The sequence below is a fragment of the Suricata suricatta genome, chromosome 15 (assembly GCF_006229205.1).
Source record: "Suricata suricatta isolate VVHF042 chromosome 15, meerkat_22Aug2017_6uvM2_HiC, whole genome shotgun sequence".
Lineage (NCBI taxonomy): Eukaryota > Metazoa > Chordata > Mammalia > Carnivora > Herpestidae > Suricata > Suricata suricatta.
The window spans coordinates 78,018,891-78,038,099 of record NC_043714.1 but is presented as its reverse complement, the minus strand read 5'-3'; the positions used below and the strand labels follow the sequence as shown (position 1 = coordinate 78,038,099).

Below are 19,209 nucleotides of genomic sequence, written 5' to 3'. Positions count from 1 at the left end.
TGGAGCTGGGCCGCGGGCCGGGCCTTTATAGTGGCGGCGGCCCCTCCCCCGCGCCGGCCCGCCCTCCTCCCCGCCTCCAGGCCCCCGGAGGCCGCACGGAGCAGGGGCCCTCGTCCCTCTGCCTGCGCGCGCCACGCTGAAGAAGCGTGGAGCATCTTGCGGTCTCTGGGGGATGCGGGGGAAGTTAGAAGCCCCTAATGGGCCGCACCAGGGCTCTGCAGCTCCGTCCCTCTCCCTCAGTGGGGGGGGGTGGGGGGGTGGGCGGGAGGGTCAGGTGGGGCCCATGACCCAGGCTGGTCTCCCCTGGCGCAATCAAGTTAACTCAGATGCCCTGGCGCTGGTGCCTGACCACACCCTGTCTGTCCGTCTCTTCTGTGTACCCTTGGGCCTTTTGTCCAGGCAGAGTGGTGAAGGGGAACGGGGGAGCCCTGAGGGGTGGAGTTGTGTGTGGGGTCACCCGGTGGCACAGACTTCAGTGTCAGCTGGACCCTCCCCCTGGGACCCTCCTCTTTCCCAGCTCCTGCCTGTATCTGTGCTCTGGAGAGCCCCCCCCCCCATTCCCTTCTTGCACGCCCCAGGGTCTGTTCAGTTCGGGGAGGGCCTCGTGGACTGGAACTGGGCCTGTATAGACTCGGAGCACCCCCCTCTGCCATCCTGTGGGGACAGTGGCACGGGGATGTGCCTGGGAGGGGCTTGCTGGGAGGGGAGTACAAAGGTTGGCGGGTCTGGGGTGGACAGGTGCAGATGGGCAGAGCTCAGGGGGTCCTGTGCTCCTGCAAGGGGCCCTCCGGCTCCCTGCTGTGCTCAGTCTCATCTGTGCCCCTCCCCCGTGGCCACCGTTCAGGAAGCGGCCGCCTGGGCAGCAGTCTCCGTGCTGGGCGGAGGGAGGGTGGTGGCTGGCAGGGGCCTCGACCAGGAATGTGTGTCCAGGAATGTGGCTGCTCCGTGGTGGGGGGGGGGCAGGACCGGGGAGGGCTGGGAGAGGGTCCCTGAACGTCTGCAGGGCAGAAGGCAGTGGTTTCTCCCTCCGCTTGGAGTGGGTTGTGGGGTCTTCCCGAGTCCCTGCCCCTGGCTACCCGGTTTTGCCTCAGGCCCCCACCAAGGGAGGGAGCCCATGGGCGATGAGGTCACCCTTGTCTGTGGCTGCCCAGAGTCCTGGCCAAGGAATCCAGGGGGGAGGCTCTGGGGTTGGCACCACTTCAGTGGAAAATGTGAAGGTACAGCTCCGGCGCCTCTGAGGGCCAGTTAGGGGGGCGGTGGGGGACAGCACCAGCCACGGTGCCACGTCACACCCCGGGGAGAGGGCCTGTGTCAGGGTGCCTGGGGACTGTCCCACTGGCCTCCTTGGGGACCCACCCATGCCTGTGACATGGGGAGCTTGACAGGAGGGGTGGGCACGGTGGGTGCCGGGTGCCGACGCGCTGGCCTGCTGCCCCCACAGGACATCCGGAACACGGTGGGCAATGTGCCCCTGGAGTGGTACGAGGACTTCCCCCACGTGGGCTACGACCTGGACGGCAGGCGCATCTACAAGCCCCTGCGCACCCGGGACGAGCTGGACCAGTTCCTGGACAAGATGGACGACCCCGACTACTGGTGAGCAGGCCGGGGGCGGGGCCTGTGGGCGCAGGCGGGTGGCTCCGGGGCTTGGCTCTCAAGGGGGGTTCCCTAGGCGCACGGTGCAGGACCGGACGACGGGGCACGACGTGCGGCTGACCGATGAGCAGGTGGCCCTGGTGCGGCGGCTGCAGAGCGGCCAGTTTGGGGACGTGAGCTTTGACCCGTACGAGGTAGGTGGCCGTGGCCGCCGCTCGCCCCGGGGGGCGGGGGGGGGCGGCGGCTGCAGGGCCTTGGCCCACACGCCTGTGCTTCTTCCTCCAGCCGGCCGTGGACTTCTTCAGTGGGGACCTGATGGTCCACCCAGTGACCAGCCGCCCCGCTGACAAGCGCAGCTTCATCCCGTCCCTGGTGGAGAAGGAGAAGGTGGGTGCAGCCCTCCGTCGGGGCCGTGCTCCCCCGTGCCGCCTGCGCTGACCTGGTCTGCCCCCGCAGGTGTCCCGCATGGTGCACGCCATCAAGATGGGCTGGATCCAGCCTCGCCGGCCCCGGGACCCCACTCCTGGCTTCTATGACCTCTGGGCGCAGGAGGACCCCAACGCGGTGCTGGGCCGGCACAAGATGCACGTGCCCGCCCCCAAGCTGGCCCTGCCCGGCCATGCCGAGTCCTACAACCCCCCCCCGGAGTACCTGCTCAGCGAAGACGAGGTGGGCCTCGCGCCTCAGTGGGGCACTGGGCCCCGTCTCCGGCCCCAGGCCCTGGCTCACTCCTGTCTCCACAGCGTCTGGCGTGGGAGCGGCAGGAGCCGGGCGAGAGGAGGCTGAACTTCCTGCCGCGCAGGTTCCCGAGCCTGCGGGCCGTGCCCGCGTACCGCCGCTTCATCCAGGAACGATTCGAGCGCTGCCTTGACCTCTACCTGTGCCCACGGCAGCGCAGGATGAGGGTATGTGGGGGTGGGCATGGGCGTGGCCCGAGGAGGGGCACGGCCGGGGGCGTGGGGTGACTCTCTGCTGTCCTGTCCCAGGTGAACGTGGACCCGGAAGACCTCATCCCTAAGCTGCCGCGGCCGCGGGACCTGCAGCCTTTCCCCACGTGCCAGGCCCTGGTAGGCGGACGGGGTGGCTGTGGGGGGGGGGGGTATGTGGGTGGGGGTGTCCATCTCCTTACTCCTCCTCCTCTGTAGGTTTACAGGGGCCACAGTGACCTTGTCCGGTGCCTTAGTGTCTCCCCGGAGGGACAGTGGCTGGCTTCAGGTGAGCCTGAGGCGGGGGCACCCCCAGCTTGGGGGGCGGGGAGGGGAGGGCCAGGTGGCAAAGGCCTCCTTCGCTGTGTCCAGGCTCCGACGACGGCTCCGTGCGGCTCTGGGAGGTGGCCACGGCCCGCTGCGTGAGGACTGTGCCCGTGGGGGGTGTGGTGAGGAGCATCGCCTGGAACCCTCACCCTACTCTCTGTCTGGTGGCCGTGGCAGTGTAAGTGTGAGGCCCCGGGGGGCGCTGGGGGAAGCGGGCACAGGCCTGAGCCTCAGGGGCTGCGTGTCACTCTGGCCTGCAGAGAGGACTCAGTGCTGCTACTGAACCCGGCCCTGGGGGACCGGCTGGTGGCGGGCAGCACGGACCAGCTGCTGAGCACCTTCATCCCGCCTGAGGAGCCCGCCGTGCAGCCGGCCCGCTGGCTGGAGGCCTCGGAGGAGGAGCGCCGGAGGGGCCTGCGGCTGCGTGTCTCCCACGGGCAGGTATGGGGGCTGCGGAGGTGCGGGGTCAGGACGTGCAGGGGCGGGGGGGGGGGGGGGGGGGGGGGGGCGGGGGGGACCATGCTCAGCCAGCGTGCCTTCCCGCAGCCAGTGATGCAGGTGACCTGGCACGGGCGTGGGGACTACCTGGCCGTGGTGCTGGCCACCACCGGCCACACACAGGTGCTGATCCATCAGCTGAGCCGGCGCCGTAGCCAGAGCCCCTTCCGCCGCAGCCACGGACAGGTGCAGCGGGTGGCCTTCCACCCTGTGCGCCCCTTCCTGCTGGTGGCCTCCCAGCGCGGCGTCCGTCTCTACCACCTGCTGCGCCAGGAGCTCACCAAGAAGCTAAGACCGAACTGCAAATGGGTGTCCAGCCTGGCGGTGCACCCCGCAGGTGAGGGCGCTGCGGGGGAGGGCGCTGGGGGGGCGGCGTGCACCCCACAGGTCCACACAACCTTATCTGTCCCCAGGGGACAATGTCATCTGTGGCAGCTATGACAGCAAGCTGGTGTGGTTTGACCTGGACCTTTCCAGCGAGCCGTACAGGGTGCTGAGGTGAGGTGCTGATGTGGGGGTGGGTGCTGGCCTGGCCCTCCCTTGCCCTAGCGTGCCCTCACCCCGCCCCTGCCCCACAGGCACCACAAGAAGGCCCTGAGGGCTGTGGCCTTCCATGCCCGGTACCCGCTCTTCGCATCTGGTTCCGACGACGGGAGTGTCATCGTCTGCCATGGGATGGTGTACAAGTGAGTGCTGAGCCTGCCCCCTGCCCCCCCCGGGGGGGAGGGGCTGTGCGTCCCTGACCCGACTCCCTCTCCCCTCCCCCACAGTGACTTGCTGCAGAACCCGCTGCTGGTGCCCGTGAAGGTGCTGCGGGGGCACACGCTGACCCGAGACCTGGGCGTTCTGGACGTGGCCTTCCACCCCACCCAGCCCTGGGTCTTCTCCTCGGGGGCCGATGGCACTGTCCGCCTCTTCACCTAGGCCGCCCTGCGTCCCCAGGCCCACGTGGGTTCGGGACCCTTAATAGAGGTGTTCTCCCTGCTGACTGTTGGTGTGACCTTCACTCCGGCCTCCCCTCCCCGCTTAGCTTGAGGCCTTCATCTGGTCCGAGGAGCCCTCCTGAACAGTCGGTGCCCCACAAGGGCGGGCTACATCCTGGCACGCCATGCCCGCTGCTGAGGAGTCAACGGCTTTATTGGGAAGCGGGGTTACAGCAGCGCACCCGCCCCCCTGGCCCAGTGGCCGCGTCTGGAAGGGCAGGGGTCTGAGCCCTGGCGGCAGGGGCTCCTGGCGCAGACCCAGGCTGGCGCTGCTCGCAGGGAGCCTCAGGCGAACTTGACCAGGCGGCCCAGGGTCTCCGCGGCCTTCATGCGCACCAGCGGGGCTGGGTCCTTGAGCAGGAGCTGCAGTGCTAGGGGATGGGGAGCCGCTGCCAGGGTGCCCCACGCCCTCCAGAGAGCTGCCTGGGCCCCCGGCCCCGCCCCCTTCCTGGTGCACGGAGCCTGGGGGGCCTGGACCCTGCGGCGCACCCCCCGCCTTGTGCGGGGGCCACCCGCCCACCTCTTCCTAAGACAGGCCTCTGCCGGGAGCGCCTGGGAGCCAACGGAAAGATAGTTTTTCCTTTTTTAGTGTTTTTTAAGCTCTTTTGGAACAGTTAGGAAGTTTCCGTGAATTACTAGAGACGATGAGGTCACCAGTGACAGGGGAAAAGTTCTTGAAATCCAGGAAAATCACTTAGTCCCCTGGTGCCCACAGGTCAGTGAGGCCCTGCACAGCCGGCAGGTTGGGGGGCGGGGCCGGGCCTCACCTGCTGTGATCTGCTCCAGGTCCACCTGCGGCTGGAGCTCGGGCTCCGCGTGCAGCAGCAGGAACCCTGCGGCAGGGGCAGCGGCTCACACAGGTGGAAGGGGACAGGGGGACAGAGGGGACAGAGAGGCAGGGCTCACCCGTGAGCATGGGGGCAGCAGCGCGGACGTCCTCCCAGCTGCTTTTGAAGTAGAAGAGGCTGGTGGCCACCAGGCGGCCCAGCAGCTCCGGGAAGCGGTGCATCTGCAGAGAAGGCGGTCGGTCTCGGCCCCCGGGGCCCCCCCGGGGCCCCTGGCCCCCGTGTGGCCCCGCCCTCACCAGGAGCTTGCAGGTGGCATTGAGGAACTCCCCAAAGTGCAGGCCCCGACTCTCCTGTAGGTGCTTCTGAAAGGCGACCGCCAGCTCCTCATGCTGCAGGTTGAGGCCACACATGCGCAGGGCGAACCTGCAGGCCTGCAGGGTGTGAACTTGAGTCCCTGAGCCTTGAGCAGGGCCCGGCCCCCTCGGCCCCCTCGGCCCCGCCGGTGACTCACGTTGGTCACAGGGGCTTGGGGGTCCTGCAGGTGCAGCAGCAGCGGCACCAGCCCAGCGACCACCTGCTCCAGGAAGACGTCCTCACAGCCCCCGTGGCACGCCTTGTTGAGGTGCCCGAAGAGGCGGATGGACGCAGAACGGAGCTCCATCTTCTCCTGGGGGGGTGGTGCCGGAGGGCAGGTGTCTGCCAGCGCCCGGCTCCGGACCCCCTCCCCATCCCACCCTCCTTGTGCCTGCGGCATGGGCATGCGGGCATGGGCGCTTGGGGAGTGACTGAGAGGCTGGCATGGGGCACGGCTGGGACCCAGGGTGAGCGGCTCCAGGCTGAGACCAGCCCCAAACTCCAGAGGGTGTGTTGGGGGTGGGGGTGCCACGGTGCCACAGCCTGTGGGAGCCTGAGGGGCAGGCACAGCGCCGCCTGGTGGCGGGGGGTGGGGGTGGGACGCTTGGCCTCTTGGAGCCCCTGCACCCTGCCCAGCCTACACTGTCGAAGAAGGGCCGGATGCGGATGGCGACATGCAGCAGCACGGAGTGCAGGTCCTGGCGCTCCACCAAGTCCAGGAGCCTTGCCAGGCCCATCATGGCTTCCAGGGCCACCAGGCTGTGCGGGTCGTCCCTGTCGTCCAGCCCGCTGATCATGGCTGTCAGGAGCTGGGGGCCGTGGGCCCGCACCTGGGGGTGCCCTGCGCTTAGCTGTCACGGAGCCTGCAGGCCCCAGCTCCCCACCGCGCAGGCTCATCCCCACTGTGCCACAGGCAGGGCCCCGGGGCTGACTGCCCGCTCACCTTATCCGGGGAGCCAGAGGCGATGTTGGCCAGGCCTCGGAGCACCAGCCGCCGCACGCTGGCACACGTGTCCTTCTGCCGGGCCGCAAGGTTGTCCAGCAGCGACTCCAGAAGCATTAGGTCGTTTACCACGTTGCTGGTGAGCAGCTGGAGGCAGAGGTGCTGTGATCTCCTGCCACTGACCCCCCCCCCCCCACCAGCCCAACGGGGCCGCCTCCACAGCAGCACCCGCTCCCCGCTGATGGGCAGCTCACACACGTGAGGAATGGACGTGGCAAAGGCAAGTTCAGGGCCTTCCTAAGTTCTCTCCAGTCCTGACCCAGCCACAGCCCGGCTCCTGATGCGGTGGCCTTCGGGCAAGTTTTTGGCATGTCAGCCACAAGGGGGCTTCCAAGGACAGCCCGGGGCCTTGGCTGATGGTGCGTCACCCCCCTTTCCCCAATGGCCCAGCACTAAGTGCACAGCAGAGGCCACCACTGAGCAGAGTGGGGTTGTCACCAGATCGGGGGCTGTGGCATCTGGACTCAGCAGCACCAAGCGGGAGCTGGGCAGTGGCCCTGGCTGCAGAGGCCAGTGCCTTCCCCACCCCCATAGGCCCTCGCAGACCTAAACGAGTGGCCACTACCTCGGCCAGGAAGGCTGTGGAGGTGACCCTCTGGATCTCGTACACGCTGCTCTGTGTGCACACGAGCGCCTTCATCACCAGGGGCAGCCGGGGGCCTGCAAACTTGGCCATGGCGCTAGGGATGGAGGCCACACAGTGAGGGGCTGGGGCCCCAGGCTGTTCCGAAGCCGCCCAAGTCAACGGGCCCAGGGGTCTCCTTCCGTCCCAGCCTGCCTGGCCAGAGGCCGTGGCTATAAGGCCCTCCCCTCAGGGTGCTGACTCCTGAATATCCCCCCTCCCTAGCATGGGGCCCTCCCAGCCCACCTCACCGGGCCTCCATCGAGGGGCCTTCCCTCCCCCACCCCAAGATTGTCAACAGGGCCAGGAGCTCAGAGCTGCCTTGGTGGCCTCTCCACTTCCACATGCGTGGCAGAGGTCCTCCACGCTGGGCTCACTGGTGCCCCTGAGTATCGCCTGTCAGAGCCCGGCCTCCTGGGCCTCGACAGTGCAGGGGCACGGCCACCTACCTGGCCAGGCGGGTGACGCCCTCCTCGTGTCCCGCTGAGGTCCCGAGTAGCTGCCAGCCCCCCTCCAGCTCCATACACCGCACCACGTCCTCACTGCCGCCCCGGAGCAGCATGGCCTGCAGCGCACCCACTGCGGAGCTGTGGGGCATGTGGGGGCAGGTTGGGGGGTGGGCGGCAGGGGCCCTGGTGTGCCACTCCGTACCCCCGCTCCCCCCACACAGATCCGTGCCCCTGGGGAGTGGCCCCGGAGCTGCCTCTCCTCTCTGGTCTCAGGCAGGCTGCTGAGACCTCTAACCACCCCCACCCCCATGATGGCAGTGTCCCCAAGACCCTCGAGGCAGGCAGGGCCCTCCAGCAGCTTCTGTCACTTGTCTTAAAGGCCTTCATTTGATTAAACTGAGAAAGGATGAGAAAGAAAATAGAAAATTGTTAACAAAAGTGAACCCAAAAGGCAGGTCAGTGTCTTGACTTTTGCCTGGGCAGCATTGGGCCTTTGGATGGGCACCAGGGCGACCCGGGGTCGGTGGGCTGGGCAGTGCAGGGTCTCCAAAGGTCCGGGGCTGTGAGTGCCGCACGAACGCATCTGGCCTCCGACATGCCCAGCGCCCTGAGAGCCGGGCCGCGTCCGCCCCCTACTCTCACCTGTGTACGGCCACGGCCACACCTACCCTGGGACACCCCAGAGACCAAGGAAGGGACCCCAGATGGGGCTCTATGCGCGTGAGGAAGGGCCCCCCACCTGGGGCCAGGACCAGCAGGGCTCCCTCTACAAACAGCCAGGGGTGGGCTCAGCTGTGCCTGCCATCCCCTGCCCCTCCAGCCCTGCAAGAGCCTAGCCTCTTCCCCAGCTGAGGCAGAAGGACTCGGGGCTGGCAGTGGGCAGGCCACAGGGGCATGGCCCATGGCGCTGGGTCTGGGGGAAAAAGGCATCAGCCTGGCACCCGGGATAATGTCACAGCAAAGCCTGAGGCCCAAAGAGTTCATCAGGGCCCTCGGGGCCTCACGTGGAGGGCCTTGGGGCCATGGAAGCCCTCACCCAGTGCTGTCCTTGCACTCCAGGCCTTGTACTGGGGGAGCTCCTGGCCCCAGGGTGGACACTTGACCTGACACGGCCAGCAACCAAGGTGGGGGTATCCACCAGAGAAGCCGCAGGCGCTCTGCCTCTCACAGGTGGCTCAGCTGAGGCAGGTTTTGGCTACATCAAATCTGAAGCGGGGAGACGCACGTCCGGCTGAGAAGTAGGCTAACTACTCAGATGAAGGTGCTTCCCTGGCTCGTCCACCCTGCTGCCCAGAGTTTTTATGGATGTGGCCTACACCGCGGTCTGATTTCCTGGCCAACAGGCCGCCTTTACCTGTACCTGGGCCTGCACACATCTTGTCTTGGGGTGGCAGCCTGGAACCCATGGCTCATGAGCCGCGGCTTCTGCCTGTCCCTTCACACTTTCTGCTTGGTCTGCGCAGAGCCGGGTGGGCACCCCTGCCATGGTGCACGGGCCGCTCCAGCAGTGGGGCAGCCTCGGGGCGGGGGGGGGGGGGACAAGCTGCTGCTGCCACGGCGGTCCCCACCAAGGAACGCGGGGTGGGTCTGACCCCATGTGCCTGGAATGGGTGGGGAGGTGGCTCTGGAGGCCCTGGGGCCCTGGGCAGTTGTTTGGGGTCCTGAGGTGCCCTATGGTGGGTCTAGGGATGACACCAGAGACCGACGCCCAGGCTGCTGAAGCCCTCCGCCCTTGACCGCCCACAAGCAGGCTCACCCTGCCTGTCCTGCTCTCCCACCTCAGGGCCCACCCCGTACCCTGACAGGCCAGTGGTGTGGGGCTGGTGCTGTGCCGTCCCCACAGGGCTGGGGGTTCTAGGCCCCCGGCAAGTGGGCCCTGGGGGAGTGGGGGCAGTGAGGCCGTGCAGACTTCCAGCCTGGAGAGGGGCTCTGACAGAGTGCAGAAGGAGCAGAAGCCCGGAGCTGAGTACCAAGGCTACAGACGCAGGGTGGGGGTGGGGGCTCGGCCCAGGCCCCACCCCGCACAACAAATACTCCCCGTAGCCCCACCTTCCAAAAGGTGGCACTACTCTGGACCCAGCTGAGTGTCCCCACACAGCTCCTGTGGGCCATTCTGAAGATAGCACCGCCCCACAGACGTGTGGCCACCTCGAACACAGTGCCCGGCCCAAACACGGCCCAGGGAGGCCACGCGGCCGGCACGGGCAGTGTGGCCTGGACACCACTGCTGGGGGACGGGGGGCCCCAGCCCCCAAGCCAGGCCCCCAATGCCATGCCTGGTCCCCCCCTGCCAGGATGCCAGGCAGCCTCGCGCTCGCACGCACACATGGGGGGCAGAGACCCAGTTACCTGCAAGGCTCGAGGCTCCTGGGAGCCAGAGCCGAGCCCACACTCCTCTCCTTGGCCTGCAGGCTCCGGGGCAGCAGGACACCCAGAGTGCAGCTGACCCGAAGCAGGAGCGCGGCAAACAGCTGCGGGTACAGCTCGAGCACCGCGGGGCCCGACGCCAGGACGCTCAGGACCTCGTACAGGGCACATGTGGCCTGGGGACAGGGGCCGCTTCAGGCTCAGCCCCAAACCCCCATCCCCCACCCCCAAGCCCTTTCTAATGAGGCTGGCGACGGTGAAGGCTGCGCTCTGTGCCCCAGAAGCACGCCAGCCCGAAGCCCCAGCTGGCATGCGCCCCGTGTTCTAGGGAGGAGTGGGAGGCCCTGGAGGGCATACCCCAGGCAAGCGCTGCTGCCCGGCCTCACTTGTCCCCCTTGAGGACAAGCCTCCAAACATCTGCTCTGGGTTCCACAGCAGGAGGAGAAGGAAATTCTCACAGCTGCTCTTACTGCTGGAAATGCTGCCAAGCCAGGCTTGCCTTTTCCCGCAGGATGAAACGGAGCAGTTTCCCTTGGGAACCAACACCTGGGGCCTTTACGAGCCCGGGCTCCGAGCTGGCCCGGCTCCGGTGCCCCTATTAGTTGCCAGGTGCCCGAGGGGTGGCACCCAGGCCCCCTCCCGTGGGGCCCTCCTCCCGCCAGCGCCAGCACGGCCCCCTCACCCGGCCCCCTCGCAGCGCAGGGAGAAGGCAGACCGGGGCGAGGCGCATCGGCCCCGGGGCCCCACTCACCGCAAGGGGCAGCGGTGTGGCCTCGCGGCCAGGAGAGCTGCTTAGCAGGAAGGCCCGGGTCTCCTTGAATGGGACGTCCCTGCTCACCTTCTCCAGGAGCAGCCCCAGGACCTGCAGGGTGAGGCTGGGCTCCGGGGCCAGGGCCCTCCAGAGGCTGCAGGTGTGGCTGCCGCGGGGCAGAAGGACAGTCACCTCCCAGCAACTGCCGGCTCTGCTCCACAACCCACCACACTCCAAGGGCGGCCTCTGGGCAGGTGGGAAATGGCGCCCCAACCTCACAGCCAAATGAGCCCGCCCCGTCCCCCCACCCTGGTGTCTGTAAACAGTGCTGAGCAGCACTGGCAACGGAGGGCGGGGAGAGGACAGAGGCCCTGCGGTCCCGGGAGCTGCCAGAGCAAGCCGGAGGCACCACCGCATGGGACCGCGACGTGCGCTTCGGATAGGGATGGCAGCCTCCGCGGGTCTAATGGGAACCGGAAATTCTAAAAATTGATAAGCACCTTTTAACATTTATTTTGAGAGAGAGAGAGCAGGGCAGAGGGACAGAGAGAATTCCAAGCAGGCTCCACACTGTCAGCACAGAGCCCAACTCGGGGCTCAAACCCGCAAACTGTGAGTTCACGGCCTGAACCGAAAATGAGAGTTGGTCACTTCACCGGAGGCGCCAGGCAGGTGCCCTCTGTGAGCAACTCCGAGAGAGACAGCAGCCCGTGCTCAGCAGGGGCGCCAGCCTGGGCAGGGCAGGGTGAGGCGCGAGAAGTGGGGGGTCCAGGATGTCAGCACAAGAAAGACCACGGTGGAAGTTCAGAAGCCAGAACAAGAGGCCTGAGGGTTCGGATGATGAGGGGTAAAAGACACTCATCCAGCGTGTCCCAAAAGCACAGGGTGCGGGGAGTGTCCAAAGAGGAAGAGGCCGGCAGAACTTCAGGACAGATGACACTCAGACTCGAGAAGCCAGTGGCTGAAGTAGCAGAAGGAAGGAAAGCAGCCCCGGGCCCCTGGTGTCACACGCCGGGTGCCAGTGACAAGCCCCCTGCCCCCCATGTGCAGCGGAGAAAAGCCAGTGGGCCTCCTTCAGGACAGCAGCCCCACTGAGTCCCGCGGGAGCCAGGAAACACTCGTGTGTCCCCTCTGAGCCCCAGAGACTGGCCCGACGAGAACCCCGACTCTACGAAAGTCACATCCCTGGAGGGTGGCCAGGGACACGTGTCCCCTGACGTCAGCAGTAAAGAGCTGCCCCCCGCCCCCCCGAGTCCGCAGCATCTGCTTCAGATGAAGGCACATGACGGGGCCAAGATGCCACCAGGAGGGCGACTCGGGGGACAGGGCAGCAGCTCCCAGCACAGACACCGATGTGGAAGCACATGCGTGTGCCACGTCCAGATAACACTTGGCTGGAGGGCAAATTTTAATTTCATGTGATTTTCACATGTCATGAAATATTCTTTAAAAATGTTTTTCTAACCATTTGTGAGTTTAAAATCCATTCTTAGCTCAGCGGCCACACGGAAGCAGGAGGTGGGCCACGTCTGGCTTCCGCCATTTGTGCAGCAACTGGACAGTCGGAGCGGCACCCTGGGGACAGCACGCTCGGCCAGGAAGCCAGGAGAAATTTCTGTATGATTCTATTTACGCTGATTGTGGTTGGGTTCGAGATCAGGCAAAATGCACGTCTGATGATAGCAGTCAGATGGCAGTGATCTTTCAGGGTTTCAAAAAGGGGCACAAGGGGCCTCCTGGGGGATGGGGGGGCCGCCTCAGGGCTGACAGCGTGCGCTCTGCAGCGAGGAGAGGGGAGGGGCGCTGAAGGTCCGCACAGGACTGCCGGGGGGGGGGGGCACGCAAGCGGAGGCCAAGGCTGCCGGAAGGGGGGTTCGTGAGCCAGGCTCTGCACACACGGGGCGCTCTCGGGGCAGCCACTAGAACAAGCAGGGCGGACGACTTCCCGACCAATTCAGTGCGAGACCGATCCATAAAACCAGCCCCGTCAGGCCCCAAGACCCCAGCAAGACCAGCAAGAAACCAGGGAGGCAGAGTCCTGCTGTGACGGCAGGGAGGCGGCCGCTCCCACCGCCAGGACGGAGGGGAGAGGAGAGGTGGGGACAGGACGGGACGGGACAGGAGAGCGGGTGAAGGCCCCCTGGGGGGGGGGGGGGGGGGGCGGCGTCCTGACCGCGCACAGGCCCGCCCAGCGCACACCTCCAGAGCAGACCGAGTCCAGGAGAATGACAGCGCCTGGCTGCAGGGGCGGGGCCGCAGGGCCACCGCCAGGGGTTCGGAGACCCATCCCAGCCACGGGCTCGGCAGGGAGACATCCTCTCTGAGAGTCATGGACAGAAACTCAGGAGCTGGGGCTGTGAGTGGGGGTTGCACGGGTGGGGGTGGGGGTGGGGACCCTTCCGCAGCCTGAAGAAGGGGCAGCTCACATACGGTGGCAGGTGCCCTGCGACCGCTGGGACAGAGAATGTAGGAGGGGGCTGGGGGCGCCAGAGTGCTGTGTGGGACAGAAGGGACCTGGAGTCCTGTGCCTGGGCTGGCCTTGACTTGGTGTCCAGGGGGCCGGGGCCCCACCCACCCCACAGGCTGGCAGGTGCAGGTACCTGTCAAAGGGCAGGGGGCTGCCCAGGAGGCTGGACACCACGGCCGCGCAGTGCTGGGACGCCAGGAGGTACACGCTGTGCTGCGCAGCCTGCAGGATGTGCTCCTCCCGGGTCTCCTGCAGCTTCGAGCGCAGCACGCTCACGATCTCGGGCACCTGCGGGTCACGGGCCACGGGGGTCAGACTGTGGGCACACCTACTCCAGAGCCATCAGAGCCGCTGCCTATGAGCCCCACTGGCCAGGTCACAGGAGGGAAGTCCCATGGGATCACCGCCGGCCACCATGGAGAGAGAAGCCGTGACCCAGTGCAAGGACCCAGCAGAGGCGGGGTGGGCGCCAGTGCACAGAGCACGGAGGCTGGCAGCTGTGATGGCCCCTCGCACCCCCACGCGGGGACCCTGGAGACAGCACGTGGCCACCGTGCCTGAGCAAAGGCGAGGGAAGCAGTGGGCGGGAACAGCAAGGACCAAAAGGGGACACGCGTTCTTGGAGCGCAGCTGGCCGGCTGCTGTCATCCCAGAAGCCAGAGGAGCCATTGGGTGCGAGAAGGGGCAGCCAGAGTGAGACTGCAGGTGCCCAGCAGGCAGGCCCTATTCTGGGCGTGGGCTTGTCACTGTGGGTCCCCAGGGCCCCTGGGGAGGGGGTGCCAGGCCCCACCATGGGGACTGCTTACTGTCTCAGCTGCACAGATGCAAGACACCACAGTCTGAGATGACAGCGGACAGACAGCTGCAGGGACAAGTCCCCAGACAGGGCCAGCCCACGGCAGGTGCCCAGCGGAGCTGGCCGAGGGGCCCACCCGCCGGTCGGGCGGCAAGAGGAGCAGGAAGGGAACGCCTGCCCGTGCGGCAGTCTCCAAGCGTGTGGGGGTCAGTGGGGTGGCTCTCAGCTACCTGGGAGCTGTGGGAGGCCAAGTGCCTGGAGTGGGGCAGGCCAGAGGTCCCTGCCCAGGTCACAGGGACTGGTGTCCTTACCACAGTTTCTCAAAGGACTTGTCACCATGACAACACTTTCCATTCACAGCTGTGAGTGAAGGAAGTGGACCCTCCTCCCACAGCCCCGCCCCGCCCCGCCGGGTCTCCCCACAAGATGGACGCCAAGGTAAACGGCACCCCCTGACCCTGGGGCCTCTGGCGGAAAGGGGGTTTTTCCACACCGGCTGGGTCGGGGCCCATGGGCCCTTCCTGTCCGAGTTCGCTGCTGAGGCAGCCACGGCCAGCAGCGCTCCCTGTCCCCCTGGGCCCCTGGCCTCCCGGCCTGGACACACGCCTTGCTCGTGCGCTTGACGCTCCCGTCCCTCCTGCGCTGTGACCACTGATGTGCCCCGCGTGCAGCCGAGCGTGGCGGCTGCCCTTCAGTCACTTCCTGGCCCCTCTTCTGGGCGCTGGCTCTGTTGTGACGCGGCTCGTCGCCGGTGTTTCTGATGATCTCAGTGGGTTTGTCCATCGTCTCCGATGTCTTCCTGGCTCTTGCGGATCTTGTCCAGCAGCCAGAACCCACCGGTGCGCGGGAACGGCTCCGTGAGCAGCAGGCCGGGTGCTCGGCCGTGGGGGGCTCTCGGGTCGGGTCCCAGATGGGGGTCTGCATCCCGACGGCCCACACGCCCTTCCCCTTCCCCAGCTCTGTCCCCGCGCCCTGGGCCAGCCGTGCCTTCATGGCGCCGCCCCTCGCTCTCTCGCCGCGTGCCCCCTTCACGGCTCGGCTGAGGTAGGCCTCACGCCGTGCAGTCCCCTCCCCCCCAGCGGTCTTCAGTACAGTCACAGGGTCATGCAGCGTAGGGACATTTCCGTCACCCCCAGAAAAACTCGCGTGTGTAACCCGCCCCTGTGGACCCGCACGCTAGGCGGCCTTTGGTGCCTGGCGCCTCTCGCTCTGCGCAGCGCTCTCAAGGTCATGCGCCTGAAGCGTGTGTCACACTTGATCCTCTGCGGTTGCCCAGTGACATTTCAGTGCACAGATAGGACTGGCTTTAGCTACGTCTATTCACCGACACACATCCGGGTTCTTTGCTTTGGCCGTGCGCGCCTGCGTCCAAGTCTTTGCGTGGATGTGTTTCCACTTCCGTGGGGCGAGCGCCTGAGCTGGGAGCTGCCGGGTGGGAGCTGCCAGAAGCTGCCGGAACACCGTCGCAGCAAGAGCCCCGTGTTGTCTGCCTAGAGTCTCCTCTGACCTGTTTCCCGTGGCTTCCCCAGCACATCCATCCGTCCCAGAGAGGGCCCAGTCCCACGTCCCCACACAGCCGAGTCCGGGGCCGCCACCCTCTGGCCCGCCCTCTGTGCTCAGCGCTAGGCCGTTTTCTACTTTACCGTCATCACGCTGGGGCTGGGGGCCCTCAGTCCAGTCACGTGTCTCCTGCCAAGACCATGTTTTCTGATTTCATGTCAGAGAAATTTAAAGTCTAACAGTGTCCTGGTGTCTCTAGGAGGTCCCCCTGCCAAGGTGTCTCAGGGCAGAAAGGAAAGCGGTGGCCGGCCATGACCTCTGTGGGTACAGGACACTAGGTGTCCGGTCACACGGAAGATGGAGGTGGTGTCACAGACGCGCTCAAGCGTGATGAGCCTGGCAGTCAGAAACGCCACTCCGAGGGGGAGGGGGGTGTGCGCATGTGTTGTGTCGCATCCGCTGCCGAAGCTGGACAGGGTGTCGTGCCGGCGGCAGCACCTGAAGCGCCCGCCGGCAGGCGCGGCACGCGGGACCCAGACGGGAGCCCGCGTCTATAGTGAACGGCGTGGGGTGGGGGGCTCAGAGCTGTAAAACTCTAAAAAACAAACGGGGCAGAAGCTTCCCGAAGGCAGGTTTGGTGATGACTTCTTGGCTGTGACACCAAAAGGACAGGCGACGAAAGGAAAACCCCAGGCCTGTGTGGAGTTTACGACCTTCTGTGTGCGAGGGGCGCCTGGGACTCCTGGCCTCGGGGCCACAGGGTCAGGCCCCCACCGGGCACGGAGCCTTCTCGGGGAACGGCAGCGATGACCCCTCTGCGTCACAAGCAGCTGAGAAGGCAGCTTCCACCCCGACGGCAACAAACCAACCACCACCATCCGGAAACGGGCGAGGGTCTCAACAGACCGGTCTCCCGGAAGACAGACAAACGGCCGACAAGTGCATCAGAAGATGCCCGCCCTCAGGAATCCTGAGGGAAATCAGGTCAAAACCAAGCTGAGGTGCCACCTCACACCCAAGGGCAGGGCCACGACAAACAGAACAAAAATCCCAGCAGCAGCAGGCGAGGGCGGGACTGGCAAACCACCCAGGCTCCTCCGCGCACCCCCCGGAGGACCTTCTGAGCCGGTGGCCCCGCTGTGGGCGGGTCACCCAGGGCACAGCTGTCCGCACGCCCGTGACAGCCTTACTGCAGCCGGATGGACGCGGGGGCGTGGCCTGCCCCCTCCACTCTCACGGAGCCGGCAGGGCGCCCTTGCACCACTCAGGTCCACGCAGGGAGCCCCGCCGAGCGCGAGATAAAATCCAGCCTCCTCACCCCCCCGCCCCCCAGCAAGCCTGCCACGGCTGTGGCCTCAGCCCTCCTCCCACGTCCAGACCCAGCCAGACCTGCCACACCTGCAGCCCTCTGCAAGCGCCTCTCGAGGGGACACTCTCCCGCCCCAGGGGTCACCACGCACAGCTCTCTCGTCACATGGCCCTTCCTGATGCTCTTCCGTCTTCTCCATCAGCCAATTCCTGTTTGTCCCTCCCTGAGGAGGCGTTTGTGATGTACACACATCCACATACATGTGTGTGTGCATGCACGTGCGTGTGTCTGATAGAGAACTTGTATCCAGAATATATAAAGTACTTCCACAAATCAATAAGAAAAGCACAGACAACCCAGAAGAAAAACAGCACGTACAAAAGCGTTCACGTTCACAAGCGACCAGTGAATGCAAACCCTGCACTAGGTGAAGCCACCACTCACCCACCAGGACGGACAGGAAACAGCCCGGCAAGAGCGTGGCCTCCCCCGCAGGCCCCGGGCCTTCTCCTGCCGTGTCCCCAAGACAAACGCACCCTCACACAGCTCACTTCCAGACAGCCCGTCCTGGAACTGCCCCCGTTGTCGATGGAGGCCGGCAGCTGAGCGGACCCTGATGCGCTCGCTCGCACGAGGAGCAGTGTGTGATCCAGCATGGCCTTGCACCGGCGGGGGCGACGCACAGGGCACAGAGGGTGTGACTCCACCTCTGTAGGGGACCAGCCAGCCGGGGCGCTGTGTTGCAGGGAGGAAGTGGCAGCCTGCGGGGTGCTGGCTGGGGGGCCGGGGAGTCAGGAGCGGGCGGACGCTCTGTGCGTGCACACCCATGGGAGCCCCCAGAGTTCCAGAAGCGTGCCGCTGTGTGGGCTTTCTCACAGCCCCCAGTGCCCTGGAGCCTGCCTCACACCTACGAGGACCTGAGGACCTGAGCGTGGGGACCTGCACTGACGCAGAGCCGCTGCCCACACACAGTTGGGAAGGACTCTGTGGACAGCCACCTGGGCTCCAGCCAAGAGCACACAGAGATGACAGGGTGAACAGGAGGACGACCAGGAGCAGGCAGCGCGTGAGCGTCCCGGGCAGGGACCCTCTGGGCCAGTCGGCCGCGGGACCCTCCGAAGGCCAGGAGCAGAGGGCCCGGCGGGTGCTGACCCGCCGCGGGGCTCCGTGCCCAACATTTTCCTTTCCTTTCCTCTTTTCTCCTCAATTTCTCACTGGTTACTCCTGCCAAACTCTGACCTCCGTCTTCAGTCAAAAGATAAAAGCTTGAACTTGTCGGGCCCGCAAGACAAGGGGCCGGAACAGCGTGCAGAGCAGGGGGGAGGGGAGGCAGGGGGGCCCTAACTGACACTGCTCCGCCCACACCTGCCCCCACGTCCCCCCTGTCCCCTGCCCCGGCACCTTCTCCTGGAGCATGCTCCCTCGCTCCCGCAGCAGGCAGTTGACCATGACGGTAGCGGCCCGTGAACAGTTCTTGTCCGAGTCTCCCAGACTCTCAAGCAGGGTCAGCAGGAGGCTGAGGAGTTGCTCTGGCGGGAGGCGCTTGGCAATAATCTAGGAGGACCATTGAGTCAGAAGGCCTGAGCGAGCACGGACACAGCACCCTGGGGTCCGGGGCTGCCGGGTCCCCCCTCAAGCCATTCTCACCCCCTAGCGGGTGTGGGGGATGGCGGAGGCTCTCACACAGGAGGCGCTTGGGGCTGAAGCCTGGCCCTCCTGGAGACACAGCCTCGAGGGCCGGCCTGACCCAGGTCCCTGAAAGGTAGTCTGGGGGCGGCTGCCCTCCTGACGGCAGGCAGGGGGAGGGGGCGGTTGGCCTGGAGGTGTCCAGACTGCCAGCCTTGAGGGTCAGTGGCAGAGGGTAGCACATCCGCCCTGAGCAGCCCAGCCAAGAAGCCACTCGTTAGAGCAGCCGAGCAGCAGCAAGAGAGGGACACATGACTGCACACAGAGGGACCTAGGCAAGTGTGACCACAACCACACACCTGCCGCCCCACCGGGCTCCCCCAGGGCCAAGGCTCTTGCCCCCCACTGAACCCTCCCTTCCCACCCGGAAGGGGTCCTGTTGAACACGCCCCTTCCTTCTCCTGTAGGAGACAGAGCCTCCGCACCCGAGGGCCATGTGCAAACACCAGTGGAATGAGCACACCGTCCTTGTGCGGGGGCTCATGGGGCGGGGTGGGCAGCTCCCTCCGCTCTCTGAAGCCGGCAGCTGAGCTCTGGACACCCCTGCTGCTGGGCCTGGGCTGGTGGACCCCAGGAACGTGGAAGTGATGTGAGCCCTCCACGCCCCAGCCCACTGGCCCCGGGGCACACCCGACTGGCGCCTGGCAGGGCCTGTGATGCGCTCAGTGCTGACCGCTGTGGCGGCACTGCCCTGCAGGTACGTACGTGGGCTGCGCCGTGGCGGGCGTGGGGGTACCTGGGCTGCGCCGTGGCGGGCGTGGGAGAGGGCGTGGGGGTACCTGGGCTG

General features: G+C 66.4%; 2 protein-coding genes across 11 annotated transcripts in view; one reads left to right on the top strand and one right to left on the bottom strand.

Moving 5' to 3' along the window:
• The window catches only part of BOP1 (BOP1 ribosomal biogenesis factor), a 24,900-nt gene extending 20,564 nt beyond the window's left edge, over positions 1 to 4,336 (top strand). The window contains exons 5-17 of the mRNA XM_029923354.1: positions 1,442 to 1,596; positions 1,673 to 1,790; positions 1,882 to 1,983; positions 2,053 to 2,265; positions 2,340 to 2,501; positions 2,583 to 2,663; positions 2,742 to 2,811; positions 2,895 to 3,027; positions 3,110 to 3,290; positions 3,396 to 3,684; positions 3,761 to 3,845; positions 3,926 to 4,033; positions 4,118 to 4,336. Of these exons, the coding sequence (XP_029779214.1) occupies positions 1,442 to 1,596; positions 1,673 to 1,790; positions 1,882 to 1,983; positions 2,053 to 2,265; positions 2,340 to 2,501; positions 2,583 to 2,663; positions 2,742 to 2,811; positions 2,895 to 3,027; positions 3,110 to 3,290; positions 3,396 to 3,684; positions 3,761 to 3,845; positions 3,926 to 4,033; positions 4,118 to 4,271 (1,851 nt within the window). The 3' untranslated portion in view covers positions 4,272 to 4,336. The remainder of the gene's footprint in view (positions 1 to 1,441; positions 1,597 to 1,672; positions 1,791 to 1,881; positions 1,984 to 2,052; positions 2,266 to 2,339; positions 2,502 to 2,582; positions 2,664 to 2,741; positions 2,812 to 2,894; positions 3,028 to 3,109; positions 3,291 to 3,395; positions 3,685 to 3,760; positions 3,846 to 3,925; positions 4,034 to 4,117) is intronic.
• Positions 4,337 to 4,358: 22 nt separating this feature from the next.
• The window catches only part of MROH1 (maestro heat like repeat family member 1), a 60,586-nt gene continuing 45,735 nt past the window's right edge, over positions 4,359 to 19,209 (bottom strand). For 7 of the 10 annotated variants that reach the window (XM_029923649.1, XM_029923647.1, XM_029923646.1 and 4 more), the window contains 12 exons: positions 18,138 to 18,290; positions 13,265 to 13,419; positions 10,665 to 10,830; positions 9,896 to 10,089; positions 7,547 to 7,684; positions 7,041 to 7,155; positions 6,416 to 6,562; positions 6,114 to 6,302; positions 5,630 to 5,785; positions 5,415 to 5,549; positions 5,098 to 5,339; positions 4,359 to 4,701 (listed from right to left, as the gene is read on the bottom strand). In XM_029923649.1, coding sequence (XP_029779509.1) covers positions 4,374 to 4,701; positions 5,098 to 5,339; positions 5,415 to 5,549; positions 5,630 to 5,785; positions 6,114 to 6,302; positions 6,416 to 6,562; positions 7,041 to 7,155; positions 7,547 to 7,684; positions 9,896 to 10,089; positions 10,665 to 10,830; positions 13,265 to 13,419; positions 18,138 to 18,290 — 2,118 coding nt within the window. In that variant the 3' untranslated portion in view covers positions 4,359 to 4,373. Of the gene's footprint in view, positions 4,702 to 5,097; positions 5,340 to 5,414; positions 5,550 to 5,629; positions 5,786 to 6,113; positions 6,314 to 6,415; positions 6,563 to 7,040; positions 7,156 to 7,546; positions 7,685 to 9,895; positions 10,090 to 10,664; positions 10,831 to 13,264; positions 13,420 to 18,137; positions 18,291 to 19,209 lie in introns of those variants that run through there. The other 3 variants (XM_029923652.1, XM_029923653.1, XM_029923655.1) reach the window with 2 other exon arrangements.